This window comes from Nyctereutes procyonoides, unplaced genomic scaffold (assembly GCF_905146905.1).
Source record: "Nyctereutes procyonoides isolate TBG_1078 unplaced genomic scaffold, NYPRO_anot_genome, whole genome shotgun sequence".
Classification (NCBI taxonomy): Eukaryota; Metazoa; Chordata; class Mammalia; order Carnivora; family Canidae; genus Nyctereutes; species Nyctereutes procyonoides.
Window position 1 is genome coordinate 3072222 of NW_026575117.1, and position 16804 is coordinate 3089025.

Genomic DNA, 16804 nt, shown 5'->3' on the forward strand with positions numbered 1-16804 from the left:
TCTGTTTATTAAAATTCTTCTCTATGTCCCACTGTTTCTGCACGGCCCAGCAAACATTGGTTTACCCAACATTTACTCATTTTCATTTTCACCTTTCTGTGAATTGGGTTCCTCCCCTTTGAAGTCCCAGGCCCCTACCGTCTTCTGCTTATAGCTCTGGATGGCTGATATGCCTCAATTCCCTGGCTGCTTGGGGACTTCCTATTCTGATGCAGCCCCTGTATGAATGTAATTAAATTGATTTTCTCCTATTAATCTGTCTCATGTCAATTTAACTCTTAGATCAACCAAAAGACTATTGAAAAAAAAAAAGCCTATTGCAGGGTAGAGGAAAATTTTCCTGCCCAATATGAGTCAATGCTTATTAGCATATAAGTTAATGAATAGGAAGAACAGGTTAGAACAAGAAGAACTCTTTTTTAAAATTTTATTTTTATTCTTGAGAGAAAAAGAACACATGCATGCTCTGAGGGAATGGGGAGAGAGAGAGAGAAAATCCCAAGCAGGCTCCATACCCAGCAAAGAGCCCCACACATGAGTAAGAGATAGGCAGTGCTAGGGAGGGAAAGATAGGTCAGGAGCCATGGAATCAGACTCACAAAAATCCCAAACATGTGGAGGTGAAAGGAAACCAGAGATAAAGAAACAAACCAGACCATCCCTATCCTAGGTGTCAGAGGTGGGATCTTGTTATAACAGCTACTTGTGACCAATAAAGAATTACCAACCCTAAAAAGAAAGTAAGCCATTGAAGGTGTTATCACTAGTCCTTATGGTGCAGGAGAGCAGGGTTCTTGTCTCACAGAGTCAAAGAATCAATCTCACAGACGACAAAGAGTGAGTCACAGACGACAAAGAGTGAGTAAAGCGATAGTTTATTAAACAAATATAAAGAGAGAGCTCTCAGGAGTGAGAGGGGTCCCAACAGGGTTGCCACTGGGAGCTTGTAGGGTTGATCTTTTATTGAAACCCAACCTGGGAACTAAATCCTTTTAATATTATCTATTGATATCACCATTATGTAAGGACTAGTGATCACATCTTTGATGGCTTACTTCCTTTTCGGGAGCTGTTAATTCTTTTTTGGTCACAAGTAGCTGTTAAAACAAGACCCCACCTCTGGCACCTGGGACAGGATGGTCTGGTTTATCTCTGGTTTCCTTTCATCTCCCATTTTTGGGATTTCTGTGAGCCTGCTTCCATAGCCCCCTACCTAGCCCTGCCTAGTCTCATTTGTCCCGAACTCATTTCTCCCCCTGCAAGAGTAACCCTAACTGCCATTGGGGAATGGAAAGATGGCCGCTCTGGCTGCTTCAGACTGAAAAGGGACTGCATGAGGGGACAGCAGTCAGAGTATTCTCAGGGGTCAGTCAAGAGTTTCATGGTATGGATCCAGAGAGATGTTGGAAGGCATGAGGCAACACAGGCAATGACAAACACAGAGAAAAAGAACAAAATCCAAAAATTATTTCCACGAGTAAAATGGCATCTCTGAAATATTGACCCCAGTTTCCGGGCCAAGCAAACCATTAGGCCAAGAGACTGATTTTGTCCAGTTGAGCTTGAATGTCATTTGTTAAATGCGAGACTTCTTAAGAATTGTCAGTTATATTAAAACAGGATAGATGTGGAATTCTTTACAACCTAAGTGATGTTGAAGTAGCAAGTAATCAATAGTTGCCCGATTTTCTAGAAATCCTGCCCTAACTTCACTTAGTTCTTGATTTAAAACATCCAGTGCTTGGGATGTGTCCTTTAAGGTTCTGCTGAGCAAACAAAGTCTGTTTTATCTCATAAGACTTCTAGCTATAAAGGAGAGGTCTACGGCTGTTGTTTCCCCATCTGATATGAGAACCACATTATCATCGCAATTGGGTGGTAGATGAGGCAGTCATCGTCAGTAATGTGTTGCTGGGGGTGGGAAGAGTAATAATCCCAGTTTGTCTACAGTACATAATCATGAGAATCATTTAGGAATGATATAATAGGAGGACGCCTGTGTGACTCAGCAGTTAAGTGTCTGCCTTCAGCTCAGGGTGTGATCCTGGAGTCCCAGGATAGAGTCCCACATCGGGCTCCCTGGAGGAGTCTGCTTCTCCTTCTGCCTGTGTTTCTGCCTCTCTCTATGTGTCTCTCATGAATATATAAATAAATAAAATCTTAAAAAAAAAGGAATGACTTAATAGGCGATATCGGCACAAAATAAGGCCCATCGTCTTAGTTGGTTTAAGCCATTTAGTTGAAGATGGGAAGTGTAGGATAAAGCTGCATTGAGTAGTATGCAGTTGGCTTGGGTTATATGTTTTAGACACATTGGGGGCCTGTACTGCAGAGATGTTTGAAGCTGAGTAGCAAGACTTGTTGAGTCATAAAATTTTGGCCTATGTGGCCCCCACTCCTACTAGGCTATCGAAAAGCCAACTTTGTGGGGAATTAGTGTTGGAAACCAGAGATAAATAAACCAGACCATCCTGTCCCAGGTGCCAGAGGTGGGGTCTTGTTTTAACAGCTACTTGTGACCAAAAAAGAATTACCAGACCCCAAAAAGGAAGTAAGCCTTTAAAGATGTGATCACTAGTCTTTACTCAATGGTGATACCAATAGATAGTATTAAAAGGATTTAGTTCCCAGGTTGGGTTTCAATGTTAGGACATTGAGAGCCATATGTCATTGCAATTGGGGTCATGACACCAGGGGGTCATGATGAACTGCAATGGGGGCATTCATCAGCACATGCAAAGAGGATAAACATAAAATAAGTAATTAGGCCCCAAATTATGATTACATTTCTTACATAAGATCTTCAATTACTAATTTTGTTGAACAGATCAGTGGATACCTTTTATCCTTTTAATTGATTACAAATGTCCCCTATTAATTGAGATACCTTGTGAGAAATATCTGTAATGTTAAAACAACACATGTGAGGAAGCTCCTCACATCACAAATGGTGTAGCAATAGTAGAAAGTCAATAATGGTGCGTGACTTGAGAAGTCCCTCTCTGACTTAATTCTTCGTCGAGTGTATCCAGTGCCTGGGAAGTATTATTTAGAGTCCTGCTGAGCAACCATACTGTTTTGCTTATTTTATATTGTGGGTCTAACATAAGTCCTGCAAGTTCCATAGTGAGCTTTGAGGCTCTTTTTACCATGAGGGTCATTATACGCTTGATTAAAGTCTTTGTTTACAATTGTGCCTCAGTAGAGGTGGCTTCTAGGATAAATATGACTGAGGGATAAAACCATCAAGAAGCCCTCATGGTTTGAGGTCTAGCCTGAACAGTATTATAATTGCAAGGTATCACTTGTAAGTAGGAGAAAACTTGTCAAGAAATAAGGGCATCCCCAAGTACATCATCCAATCCAATCATAAAGTGGGGTCATCATTATCTTCACAACAAGGCCATAGTTAAACCCATGTAGTGGGGTACGCTCTGGCTTTCAAGGAGCAATTTTGTCATCATAGCCATACAGAATTGGTCAAAGTGCTAGTTGTATATACAATCACTGGAGAATTCCATTTTTTTGTTATTTAAATAATCATACACCCATGGGATCTTCTTATTCCCATAGAATGAAAAGCATAAAGATTATCTTGTACATCTATTTCTATTGTGCAGAAATAGAAAAGCTATTTCTCTGAAGTGTACCTCAAGTAGTCTAGCTTAGGCAAACTTCATTTAAAATGATCAGAGCGGGATCCCTGGGTGGCGCAGTGGTTTGGCGCCTGCCTTTGGCCCAGGGCGCGATCCTGGAGACCCAGGATCGAATCCCACATTGGGCTCCTGGTGCATGGAGCCTGCTTGCCCCTCTGCCTATGTCTCTGCGCCTCTCTCTCTCTCTATCATAAATAAATAAAAATTAAAAAAAATAAAAAATAATGATCAGAGCTGGCTCTCTGCTCCTCCCCGTTCGACAGACAGCTGCATCTTCTGGTGCAGTGCCAGCCGCGTCCCAGAGACATGATGGTGAAGGTTGGAGTGAACGGATGTGGCTGTATTGGGCACCTGGTCACCAGGGCTGCTTTTAACTCTGGCAAAGTGGATATTGTCGCCATCAGTGACCCCATCATTGACCTCAACTACATGGTATACATGTTCCAGTATGATTCTACTCACAGCAAATTCCACGGCATGGTCAAGGCTGAGAATGGAAAACTTGTCATCAATGGGAAGTCCATCTCCATCTTCCAGGAGTGAGATCCCACCAACATCAAATGGGGTAATGCTGGTGCTGAGTATGTTGTGGAGTCCACTGGGGTCTTTTTTTTTTTTTACTGGGGTCTTCACCACCATTGAGAAGGCTGGGGCTCACTGGAAGGGCGGGGCCAAGAGGGTCATCATCTCAGCTCCTTCTGCTGATGCCCCCATGTTTGTGATGGGCGTGAACCATGAGAAGGTATGACAACTCCCTCAAGATTGTCAGCAATGCCTCCTGCACCACCAACTGCTTGGCTCCTCTGGCCAAAGTCATCCATGACCACTTCGGCATCGTGGAGGGCCTCATGACCACCGTCCATGCCATCACTGCCACCCAGAAGACCGTGGACGGTCCCTCCGGGAAGTTGTGGTGGGACGGCCAAGGGGCTGCCCAGAACATCATCCCTGCTTCCGCTGGCGCCGCCAAGACTGTGGGCAAGGTCATCCCTAAGCTGAACAGGAAGCTCACTGGCATGTCCTTCCGTGTCCCCACCCCCAACGTGTCAGTTGTGGATCTGACCTGCCGCCCAGAGAAAGCTGCCAAATATGACGACATTAAGAAGGTGGTGAAGCAGGCATCGGAGGGCCCCCTCAAGGGCATCCTGGGCTACACTGAGGACCAGATCGTCTCCTGTGACTTCAACAGTGACACCCACTCTTCCACCTTCAACGCTGGGACTGGCATTGCCCTCAAAGACCACTTCTCAGGCTCATTTCCTGGGAATTCGGCTACACCAACTGGGTGGTGGACCTCATGGTCCACATGGCCTCCAAGGAGTAAGAGCCTCCTGGACCACCAGCCCCAGCAAGAACAAGAGGAAGAGAGAGGCCCTCAGCTGCTGGGGAGTCCCAGCCCCAACTTAATCCCCCAACACACTGAGAATCTCCTAACCTCATTTACATCCCAGAGCCTGAGGAAGGGGAGGGGCTTGGGGAGCCCTACCTTGTCATGTACCATCAACATAGTATACTGTACCCAGCCAAATAAAATAAAATAACATAATCAGAGCTATAATTGAACATCTGCAAAAATGTGTTATTGAGACATAGTTTCTCTCTATAATAACCCTCACTTCTTAATCTGCAGTAGCCAAATCAGTACTGATCTGTCTGCAAAACAAGTCCAGTTTTAACAAACTTGGCTTAATTATTTACATAAGCTCAGCAAGAACAATGATTGATCATATAGATCTTTTAGAATCTACTTTGCTGGAACTTTTTATAAGGAATCTTTAGGTTGAACTTTTAGTAGCCCCTCCAGGCCAGAAGCCAAGCCAAGTACTTGGCATCAGACGTGCTTGTGATCTTGTAGATTTGGGCAGGTTCCTCTTCACGAGGTCCCCAAAGTGTCCTGAGGTTCCTGCATCTGCCAGGACGCGACATTCTTTACTCACCTGGTGAGGCTGCTGGGAACTCTGTAAGCAAGGTATCAGGCTAACATTTCCAAGTGGCTTTGTGGCGCCACGTTTCATAAAGTCAATCTTAGTTCTGTATAGCTGTTTGGTCATATCTGAGTGTATGCACGTCTCTCAGATATGACATTCCAGCAAAGCCTTGGTAAAATAACCAATATTTCCAATGATGTCCTGTTACAAGAACAGATTCTTATTGAGTTTATGCAAATGACTATGATAATGAAGAAACCTCCCCCCTTGTAAGTAGGGCCAGCCCTAATCCAGAGGCAGCCCATCCAGTCTTCTTCCTGAAATTTTAGCAACTAAAAGCATTCTGTTTACAATAAGAAAACCGTTCCCCCCCCACACACCCTGACTGGAATGTCCCTGAATAGGTTCATGTTGACCCTCCCCGAAATCAACCTGGATGCTACGAGACTCCCGCGGTTCTTTTGTCTTTAGGCAGTTTCTTTCCTTTTGCCTTTTAAAAGATACCTGTAACTGCTAATCGGGGCTCTTTTCCTCCTCGGAGGCGGAGAGCCCGTTTGCGCAAACGTTCAATAAACCCTCTTGCTAATTGCATCTGCCTGTCTGGGGTCTGGGTCTCTGGGGCGTCCACCGGGCCACGTTGGCACCCGTGAGCCAGGGTCCAACATTTGGGGGCTCGTCCGGGATCTGAGACGCCCCAGACTCAATCCTAAGACCGGTAGGAGGTAAGACCGAGCTCGCTAAATGTCATATCTGTCTCGTCCGTTTGTCTGACTGGCCGGGTCTGTTTTGTGCCGGGTCTGTATTGTGCCTGCAGGACGCTGTACTCTGTATTCTGTATTTGGACCAGCGGGGGAGGCAGACGTGCCCGAGACCCCTGGTCCCCCTCCGGAGTCGGACTCCGGAGTGGTCTGGAAGAGGAACGGAGCCCCGGCACTCCCTCCTCTTCAGGGAAGGTCGTTGTTCGCGACCGCTCCCATCTGAATCTGCCGCGCCAGTCCTGTCGTTCGTGTGCGTCTGTTCGTTCCGTGTTTCTCTTCCTTTCCTGTCCTCCTCCTCACCGCTCACCCCTTCTCTACACCCATGGGGCAGACTGTAACCACCCCTTTAAGCCTCACTCTAGATCACTGGAAAGAAGTCGCCGGCCGGGCACACAATCTTTCGGTCGAAGTCAGAAGACGAAGATGGGTCACCTTCTGCTCCTCAGAGTGGCCGGCTTTCAACGTCGGGTGGCCCAGGAACGGAACTTTTAATATTGATATTATCTTGCAGGTGAAGGCCCTGGTCTTCCAGCCAGGACCCAATGGACACCTCGATCAGGTGCCGTACATCATAGTATGGGAGGATCTCGCTAAGAATCCCCCCCCTGGATAAATTGCTTTATCCCTTCTCAAGGGGGACCGGGCCCGAGACCCTCACTCCCTCCCTGCCACACTCCCCCAATTCCCCGTCCCTCCTCTCCATCCACCCTTTGCCCCCTAAAATTTCCTGAATCAAAACCTAAGGAGCCGCCTGTGCTCCCAGGGGACCAGGACAGTCTCCTTCTCTTGGACTCCTCCCCTCCCCCTTATGCCCAACCCCCAACGCCCCGCTCGGAGGCCCCTACCTCTCCCTCTGCTCCCTCAGCTCCGTCCCCCGACTCTACGGGGGCAGAGGGGCAACCCCTCGCTTCACCCCCGCTCGCCAGTCGCCTCCGCTTTCGGCGAGAGCGCGGGGGAGAGTCGGAAGACGTCTGGACCTCCCAGGCATTTCCCCTCCGGTCAGTAGGCGGCCAGATGCAATATTGGCCGTTCTCTGCCTCTGACCTTTACAACTGGAAAACTCATAACCCCTCCTTCTCCCAAGACCCCCAGGCGCTAACCGGATTAATTGAGTCAATTCTGTTGACCCACCAGCCGACCTGGGATGACTGCCAACAGCTCCTGCAGACTCTCCTCACCACGGAGGAGAGACAGCGCGTGTACCTCGAAGCTCGGAAAAACGTCCCGGGGGCGGACGGGAGGCCAACCCAGCTGCCTAATGAGATTGAGGATGTTTTCCCCTTGGTTCGCCCGACCTGGGACTACGACACTGTTGCTGGTAGGGAGCGGCTCCGTCTCTATCGCCAGGTACTCCTAGCGGGTCTCAAAGGGGCAGGGCGTCGCCCCACCAATTTGGCAAAGGTACGTGCTATAGTGCAGGGAAAAGAGGAGACGCCGGCAGGTTTTCTGGAGAGGTTAATAGAAGGCTACCGCATGTATACTCCCTTTGACCCCTTGGCTGAAGACCGCCAACCAGATGTAATTATGTCCTTCATTGGACAGTCGGCCTCGGATATTCGTAATAAGTTACAACGGTTGGAGGGACTTCAGGGGTACACCTTACAGGACTTAGTGAAAGAGGCAGAGAAGGTTTTTAACAAGCGAGAAACTCTAGAGGAAAGGGAGGAAAGGATCCGTAAAGAGCAAGAGGAACGGGAGGATAAGAGAGATAAAAGACGTAACAAAGAGCTGACTAGGATACTGGCCACCGTAGTACAGGGCTCAGGGCAGAGTAAGTCAGGACAGAGTAGGGACCTGGGAGACAAAAGAGGACCACGGGTTGAACGAGACCAGTGTGCCTACTGCAAGGAAAAAGGACATTGGGTTAAAGATTGCCCAAGGAAGGGCCAAACGCAGGGACCTAAAAAGAAGCCCATTCCTGTTTTGTCCCTAGAAGATGAAGATTAGGGGTGTCAGGGCCAGGAACCCCCCCCTGAGCCTCGGATAACCCTTAAAGTGGGGGGACAGCCGGTGACCTTCCTGGTCGATACGGGAGCTCAACATTCAGTTTTAACTGAGGCAAAAGGACCCTTGAGCTCTAAAACGTCTTGGGTTCAGGGGGCAACTGGAGGCAAGTTTTATCGATGGACAACCGAACGGAAGGTCCACCTGAGCACTGGGCAAGTAACGCATTCCTTCTTACTGGTCCCAGACTGCCCTTACCCTCTCCTAGGCAGAGACCTTCTTTCAAAAGTAGGGGCCCAGATACATTTTCAGCAAAAAGGGGCCACTATTACTGGCGCGGGAGGGCAGCCCCTCCAGGTACTGACCTTGCGCCTAGAGGATGAACACCGGCTGCACGAGGACTCTCCACCGTCCGTGCAGCCCCTAGATTCTGAATGGCTCACTAACTACCCTCAGGCCTGGGTGGAAACGGCCGGAATGGGACTAGCTGTAAACCAGCCGCCCATAATTATAAACTTAAAACCCTCGGCCACCCCCATATCGATCCGGCAATATTCAATGAGCAAAGAGGCCAAAGAAGGCATTCGGCCCCATATACAGAGACTATTACAATTGGGCATTTTAATACCTTGCCAGTCGCCCTGGAATACTCCTCTATTGCCCGTAAAAAAACCCGGCACAGGAGATTACCGGCCGGTACAAGATTTACGAGAGGTTAACTGGAGGACAGAGGACATACATCCCACGGTGCCGAATCCCTACAACTTGCTCAGCACCTTACCCCCAAGCCATGTCTGGTATACGGTGTTAGATCTAAAAGATGCATTCTTCTGCCTGAGGTTAAGCTCTCAAAGCCAGCCTATTTTTGCTTTTGAATGGAAAGATCCTGAGACGGGATTCTCAGGACAACTCACTTGGACAAGGCTGCCACAGGGATTCAAAAACTCCCCCACTTTGTTCGATGAGGCCTTGCATCGGGATTTGGCAGATTTCCGAGTTGGCCATCCGGACCTCGTCCTCCTGCAGTACGTGGATGATTTGCTCCTGGCGGCTAGGACAGAACAGGATTGTGTAAAAGGTACGGGGGCCCTGCTTGAGAGACTGGGAGAACTGGGGTATAGGGCCTCTGCCAAAAAGGCCCAAATAGGCCAGAGACAAGTGACCTATCTGGGATATCTCCTGGAAGGAGGCCAGAGGTGGCTGACGGAGAGCCGCAAAAAGGCTGTAGCCCTGATCCCAGCACCCACTAATGCCAAAGGACTACGAGAGTTCCTCGGCAGTGCTGGGTTCTGCCGCCTCTGGATACCCGGGTTTGCGGAGATGGCGGCTCCCCTATATCCTCTCACGAAATCCAACACCCCCTACCACTGGGGAAAGGAGCAGCAATTGGCTTTTGACAAAATAAAAAGGGCCTTATTGACCGCCCCTGCCCTGAGCCTCCCAGATGTAACCAAGCCTTTTACGCTATATGCTGATGAACATAATGGAATAGCAAAAGGGGTCCTAACTCAAAAACTGGGACCCTGGAAAAGGCCCGTGGCATACTTTTCAAAAAAATTAGACAGCGTGGCTGCAGGATGGCCCCCATGTCTCCGAATAATAGCGGCTGTGGCAGTCCTGGTAAAAGACTCAGACAAGTTGACTTTTGGCCAACCCCTCACTGTGGTGGCCCCCCACGCCATAGAGACAGTCATCCGCCAGCCCCCTGATCGATGGCTCTCAAACGCCCGGGTCACCCATTATCAGGCCATGTTACTGAATTCTGAGCGGATACAGTTTGGAACGGCTACATCTCTAAACCCGGCCACCTTGCTTCCAGAAACCGAGTCCCCCTCCCTAGTAATGCATGATTGTCACCAGATCCTAGCTGAAGTCCATGGCACCAGAGGGGACTTGACAGACCAGCCTTTGCCAGATGCTGAAGCAACCTGGTACACCGATGGGAGTAGCTTTCTACGAAATGGTGAGCGTAAAGCCGGGGCAGCCGTGGTAGATGGGAAAGCTGTCATTTGGGCCAGTGCCTTAGAGCCTGGGACTTCAGCTCAAAGGGCAGAGCTTATAGCCCTAACTCAGGCCCTAAGAAAGGCTAAGGACAAAAAGGTCAACATTTATACTGACAGCAGATATGCTTTTGCAACTGCCCATGTTCATGGAGAAATATACCGTAGAAGGGGTCTCCTAACCTCAGCAGGTAAAAACATCAAAAACAGAGAAGAAATACAAGATCTTCTCCATTCCCTCTTTCTGCCGAGAAAACTGAGTATAATTCACTGTCCTGGGCATCAGCGAGGCAATGACCCAGTAGCAGAGGGGAACAGGATGGCCGATGAGACAGCACGGGCCGCTGCACTAGGCCCACAGGCCCTCTCCCTACAAGTACCAGAGGCTGTCCGGACACCGGGGCAACTCTCTCTCGAGTACTCAGACAGCGACCTAGATATCGTCCAGCAAATAGGGGCAGGATATGACGAGCAAATGAAGGTCTGGAAACACCAAGGGAAGACGGTCCTGCCCCAGAAAAGGGCCAAAGAACTGGTGACTCACCTCCACCGATGGACTCACCTCGGACACAAAAAATTAAAAGCACTCCTCCGGAGAGAAGGTCAGACCTATTACATTCCCAAACTCCCCTCCCTGATCCAACAGGTAACCGATGCTTGTGTACCTTGTGCTAAGGTAAATACCAAACACCTCAAGATGCCTGAGGGAACCAGGATGAGGGGAGAAAGACCCGGAACTAATTGGGAAGTAGACTTCACTGAAATCAAGCCAGGTAAATATGGTAACAAGTACCTCCTAGTGTTTATAGATACCTTTTCAGGCTGGACAGAAGCTTTCCCCACCAAGCGAGAAACCGCCCAGGTGGTTGTCAAGAAAATCCTGGAAGAAATTTTCCCGCGGTTTGGACTGCCCAAGGTAATAGGGTCGGACAATGGCCCCGCCTTCGTCTCCCAGGTAAGTCAGTTGGTGGCCAGATTACTGGGGATAAATTGGAAATTACATTGTGCATACAGACCCCAGAGCTCAGGTCAGGTAGAAAGAATGAATAGAACAATTAAAGAGACCCTAACTAAATTGACATTGGAGACTGGCACTAGAGACTGGGTCCAACTCCTCCCTATGGTTCTGTTCCGAGTCCGGAACACTCCCGCGCGCCATGGGCTAACTCCTTACGAGATTCTCTATGGAGGTCCCCCACCAGTAACGGACTTACTAGACTCTGCTATTGACCCTCTTGCTAACACTCCCGGTTTACAGGACAGGCTAAAGGCGCTCCAGATTATCCAGCACCAGATCTGGAAACCCCTTGCGGCTGTCTACCGCCCCGGAGACACAACCGGCCCACACCCGTTCCAGATCGGGGACTCCGTCTACGTCAGGAGACATCAGTCCAGGACGCTTGAGCCCCGCTGGAAGGGCCCATATACTGTACTACTGACCACCCCAACCGCCTTAAAGGTAGACGGCATTGCTGCTTGGGTCCACGCCTCACACGTCAAGCGCGCCCCATCAACGAGCACCGCTGACGCCAGCCAGGACGGACCGGACGAGCCGCTCCAATGGAAGCTCCACCGCACCCAAAACCCGCTCAAGATAAGACTTTCAAAAATTGTTCAATGACAGTTGTAATATTCCTACCTCTCCTAGCGCTCTTCACCTCCGCCAGAGGTGACCCTCATGCCCTCAAAAGGTTAACCTGGCAGGTACTAACGTCTGGGGGTGACGAGGTCTGGTCTATAACTAAGACCGCCCCCGTGGGAACCTGGTGGCCTGACCTATATCCTGACCTTTGCAAGCTAACCATAGGGGCCCCTAGCCCATGGGACCTAGAGGGATACTTCGACACCTCTAGAGCCCCTAACCAAGAAAGCCCTCCAGGGCGACTGGGATTAGACCCATGGGGAGGATGTGGCACGCCTGACAGAAGGGCCATGCTAAGCACTCTTCCCTTTTATGTCTGTCCCGGGAACCACAGAGATCGCAGGCTAAATCCCACCTGTGGAGGAGGGGAATATTTTTATTGTAAAAATTGGGGTTGTGAAACTACGGGGGATACAGAATGGAGGCCCTCCTCCTCCTGGGATTATATCACTGTCAAGGCTAACTATACTCATCCGACATTTAGCAAATGGAAAACCCTTAATTATGGGCCCTGCCAAGGGTGGTGTCATCCCCTACGGATATCCTTCACGGAGCCCGGAAAAAGGGCTACTTACTGGGCCAATGGATATACGTGGGGACTCAGGTTATACAAAGAAAGAACAGATGATGGTTTTATATTCAGAATTAAACTAAAAATAGAATCCCCAGACCCCGTGGCGATCGGGCCTAACGCGGTCCTCGGGGAACAAAGAGCTGCCCCGGCCCTAGCCGCAGGGAGTGCCGCACCCACTAACTTCGCGGTCACTCCAACCCCTGGGTCGTCACCCGAGACGGGACAACGACTGTTTAATCTTATCATAGGGGCATTCCTGGCCCTTAATCGAACCAGCCCCGATGTAACTAAATCCTGCTGGCTCTGCCTTGCTTCCCCTCCCCCTTATTATGAGGGAATTGCTACTTCAGGGACCTATAATAACATCACTAGCACTCAGGGATGCACACCCGACTCCCAACCACAATTCACCCTTACAGAAGTTACAGGACAGGGAACCTGCATAGGAACACCCCCCGGGGCTACCAGAGACTCTGTAACACTACCACCCCGATTTTGGGGACTGATTCTTACCTGGAGCCCCAGCCGGGAACTTGGTGGGCATGCAACAAAGGCCTCACCCCCTGTGTGTCGGCTAAGGTTCTAAATAGCTCAAATGACTTCTGTGTCATGGTGCAGATCATACCCAGGGTGTTCTATCACCCTGCTGAAACTCTAGAAAATCAGTATGATAAACCTCCCACCCGTTTTCGGCGCGAACCTGTCTCCCTAACCTTAGCCGTTATGTTGGGACTAGGGGTCGCTGCTGGGGTGGGTACTGGCGCAGCTGCTCTGATCCAGGACTCACAACATTATATTGAACTCCAAACAGCTGTAGATGAGGATCTACGGACACTAGAGCAGTCCGTTTCTAAGCTAGAACAGTCCCTCACCTCACTTTCAGAAGTAGTACTTCAAAACAGGAGAGGCTTGGATTTACTATTCCTGAAAGAGGGAGGACTGTGTGCGGCCCTGGGAGAGGAATGCTGTTTCTATGCAGACCATTCTGGAGTCATCAGAGACTCCATGGCCAAACTCAGGGAAAGGTTAAATAAAAGACAAAGGGACCGGGAGGCCCAGCAGGGCTGGTTTGAAAGCTGGTTTAACCAGTCTCCCTGGTTGACCACCCTAATCTCTACCATTATGGGCCCTCTAGTTATCCTGCTCCTGCTGCTAACTTTCGGCCCTTGCGTCCTCAACCAGCTGCTCCAGTTCATCCGAGAAAGATTGTCTATTACCCAAGCTCTGGTATTAACTCAGCAATGTCGGGCCCTCCAAACTGAAAAAATAAATGTTCCCTAAGATTTTAAGGTTAAAATCAGCCCAAACAAGAGGAGGGAATGAAGAAACCTCCCCCCTTGTAAGTAGGGCCAGCCCTAATCCAGAGGCAGCCCATCCAGTCTTCTTCCTGAAATTTTAGCAACTAAAAGCATTCTGTTTACAATAAGAAAACCGTTCCCCCCCCACACACCCTGACTGGAATGTCCCTGAATAGGTTCATGTTGACCCTCCCCGAAATCAACCTGGATGCTACGAGACTCCCGCGGTTCTTTTGTCTTTAGGCAGTTTCTTTCCTTTTGCCTTTTAAAAGATACCTGTAACTGCTAATCGGGGCTCTTTTCCTCCTCGGAGGCGGAGAGCCCGTTTGCGCAAACGTTCAATAAACCCTCTTGCTAATTGCATCTGCCTGTCTGGGGTCTGGGTCTCTGGGGCGTCCACCGGGCCACGTTGGCACCCGTGAGCCAGGGTCCAACATTAGCCAGGGAAGAAAGAATACTTATTGAGAGACCTTTTGAATTTCAGAGGGTTCAATTAGAGAGAAAAGTTAATGCTTTAATTTGTTTAAAAAAAAAATACTTTCTCATGTTTTGGTAAATCATATATCTTTTTTTTTTAAATCAGATATCTTAAAAGAAAGTTTTAACCTAGGAGAGCAAACATTAGCAAACCAGTAGTGTTTCAAGCAACTATAATCATCCTCTTGGTTTTAGTCCCATGTTACTATTCTCGTTTAAAATTTTTTTAAGATTTTATTTATTTATTCATGAAAGACACAGGCAGAGCTCCGGAGAAGCAGGCTCCATGCAGGGAACCTGACATGGGACTTGATCCTGGGTCTCCAGGATCACACCCTGGGCCGGAGGCAACGCTAAATGGCTGAGCCACCGGGGCTGCCCTTTTGTTTAATTTGAATGCAACTTTAGTTAGTTCTGGAATTTTTACCCATTTCCGTTTTGATCTTAAAGATCTCAAAAATTTGTATTGGTCCTAAGGATACTTTAAATGAACCTTCTTGAAGGTGAAACTCATATTGCAAGAAAATAAGAACAATTATAGATGACAAAAACTTGGACACAGTTAATCTGATGTGAGTTCATTATGATTCAATTGACAAGGAAACTCAGTTGTTTCTGTGGCACATAATATTTCAATGATCAAAATATATTAAAACGTAGTAAAACTTCAGGAATTGCATATCATCTCTAGAGCAATTATAGCATTTACCCAAATGTAACCTAAGGCTTGTCATTTGCTTAACAGTGCTGTCAGAGTAACTTAACATACCTAATAAAAGGCCTAATGAGTCAAAAAGACTCCGTTTACAATTTAAATTTTGGGAAGTTTGTTAAAACAGTAGAAAGCTTTAAAGCACAAGCCTAAATAGGATGAGGGATGTTAAAGACCTGATAAAGGCAAAACATAGAAACTGTTTTTTCTGGGCAGAAAAAAAAAGAAAACAACTGTTTACATTTTCTTATCAAGAGCAGGCCAACAATTCGAGAAAACTTGTCTTTTCGAACAGAGAGAAAGCAGACTTAATCTTATACCTGTGTTCTTTTAAAACTCATGCATTTCAATCTTAGTCCATCCTGACCACTTCCAAAATTCTTTTCCAAAGATTTACCTTCACAAACCTTCTACAACTTTCTTTTGTATGCAGATTTTGTCCCAAGCCATTTCTTTTTAAACAATCAGTCTCATGTAGGACACAATTACCTTTTCTTTTTTTACCCTTAAAAAAAAATGCATTCCCATTCTTCTATCTTTCTTTCATATCTCCAACCTTCCTACATACAGAGTTTCCCTTATTCTCCATCAGATTTAATTACATTTAGCAGAATTACTCTTTGATACCTTGGTCACCGGTGAAAACTGAGTAGTAACCATTTGTGAACACTTATACCAAAACTCTTTAGATGGCAAATTGATCGATCTATTAAGCACAAAGCATGTTTACCTACAAACTCAAATATCCTTAGTTTCTCTGCAATAAGTCAAAAGCACAAACCTATGTCTGGTAATTAATGCTTTAGCATTTTATCCTATTTGGAAAAGACTTAAATGTCCAATGAATTGAATCTCAATTACTATCCAAGCAACACTTCAACGTTGTAGGTTGCCAAAAAATTTGAATGCTATCTTAACAATTACCTATGAATACTTTGAGACAGACAAGATAAATCATTTTAAGTTATCGTTGGCTAACAAACTGCAGAGATAACTCAAGCTTATTTGACCTTTAGCAAACAATACAGTAAAAGTTTCATATTTAATGCTGATAACTTTAAAGATAATGTCTATATCATAATTAAACCAACAAACTTTAAAAAATAATAAATAAATAAATAAATAAATAAATAAATAAATAAATAAATAAGTAAATGAAAATACCAACAAACGTAAAGTACTTTAAATACTGAGTATGTTTCACCTGGGTCCACTTTAAAAAGTCAGTATGGGGATCCCTGGGTGGCGCAGCCGTTTGGCGCCTGCCTTTGGCCCAGGGCACGATCCTGGAGACCAGGGATCGAGTCCCACGTCGGGCTCCTGGTGCATGGAGCCTGCTTCTCCCTCTGCCTGTGTCTCTGCCTCTCTCTCTCTCTCTCTTTCTCTCTCTCTCTCTCTCTGACTATCATAAATAAATAAAAATTAAAAAAAATAAATAAAAAGTCAGTATGTTCCCCATTTATCAATTTTTACCTGAGACACCGGTGGGGGAAATCTGGAGTGAGCAGTGTCTGCAGGCGACACCTAAGGTGGAGCAGGGGGAGGGGAGACAGAAGAGGCGAAGTGCAGCCAAAAGGGTGGAAAAAAAGAATTCCCAGTTCTAAAGCTCATCCACTTGGACAGATGAGCAAACACCAAGGAGTGAAATTAGGCAGTCCAGGACAGGCCAGAGAAGACAGAGAACTTCCTGAAACAAAGAGAATTTCAGCAGCTGCTTGAGAATATTCCTCAAAGCCCCCGTCCTGAGGTAGACTAACCACAGTTGGCTCTAATTATAACCGTTAAACTGGGAAATGAATGAGGGAGAGACTCCCC

At 47.3% G+C, this 16804-nt stretch overlaps 2 protein-coding genes across 3 annotated transcripts; both read left to right on the forward strand.

Moving 5' to 3' along the window:
* Positions 1–5844: 5844 nt before the first annotated feature.
* On the forward strand, positions 5845–9749 carry LOC129515424 (uncharacterized). Of its 2 annotated transcripts, XM_055334347.1 has the most exons (3): positions 5845–6769; positions 6854–6901; positions 7477–9749. In XM_055334347.1, the coding sequence occupies exons 1-3, from the start codon at positions 6665–6667 to the stop codon at positions 8287–8289; spliced, it is 966 nt and encodes a 321-aa protein (XP_055190322.1). In that variant the 5' UTR covers positions 5845–6664; the 3' UTR covers positions 8290–9749. The 2 variants fall into 2 exon arrangements, with proteins under 2 accessions (XP_055190322.1, XP_055190321.1); XM_055334346.1 differs by having other exon boundaries at positions 5845–6901; positions 7477–9748.
* Positions 9750–9791: 42 nt separating this feature from the next.
* LOC129515426 (uncharacterized protein K02A2.6-like) lies at positions 9792–14189 on the forward strand. The gene is made up of 2 exons (XM_055334348.1): positions 9792–10249; positions 10933–14189. The coding sequence occupies exons 1-2, from the start codon at positions 10202–10204 to the stop codon at positions 11905–11907; spliced, it is 1023 nt and encodes a 340-aa protein (XP_055190323.1). The 5' UTR covers positions 9792–10201; the 3' UTR covers positions 11908–14189.
* Positions 14190–16804: the final 2615 nt, after the last annotated feature.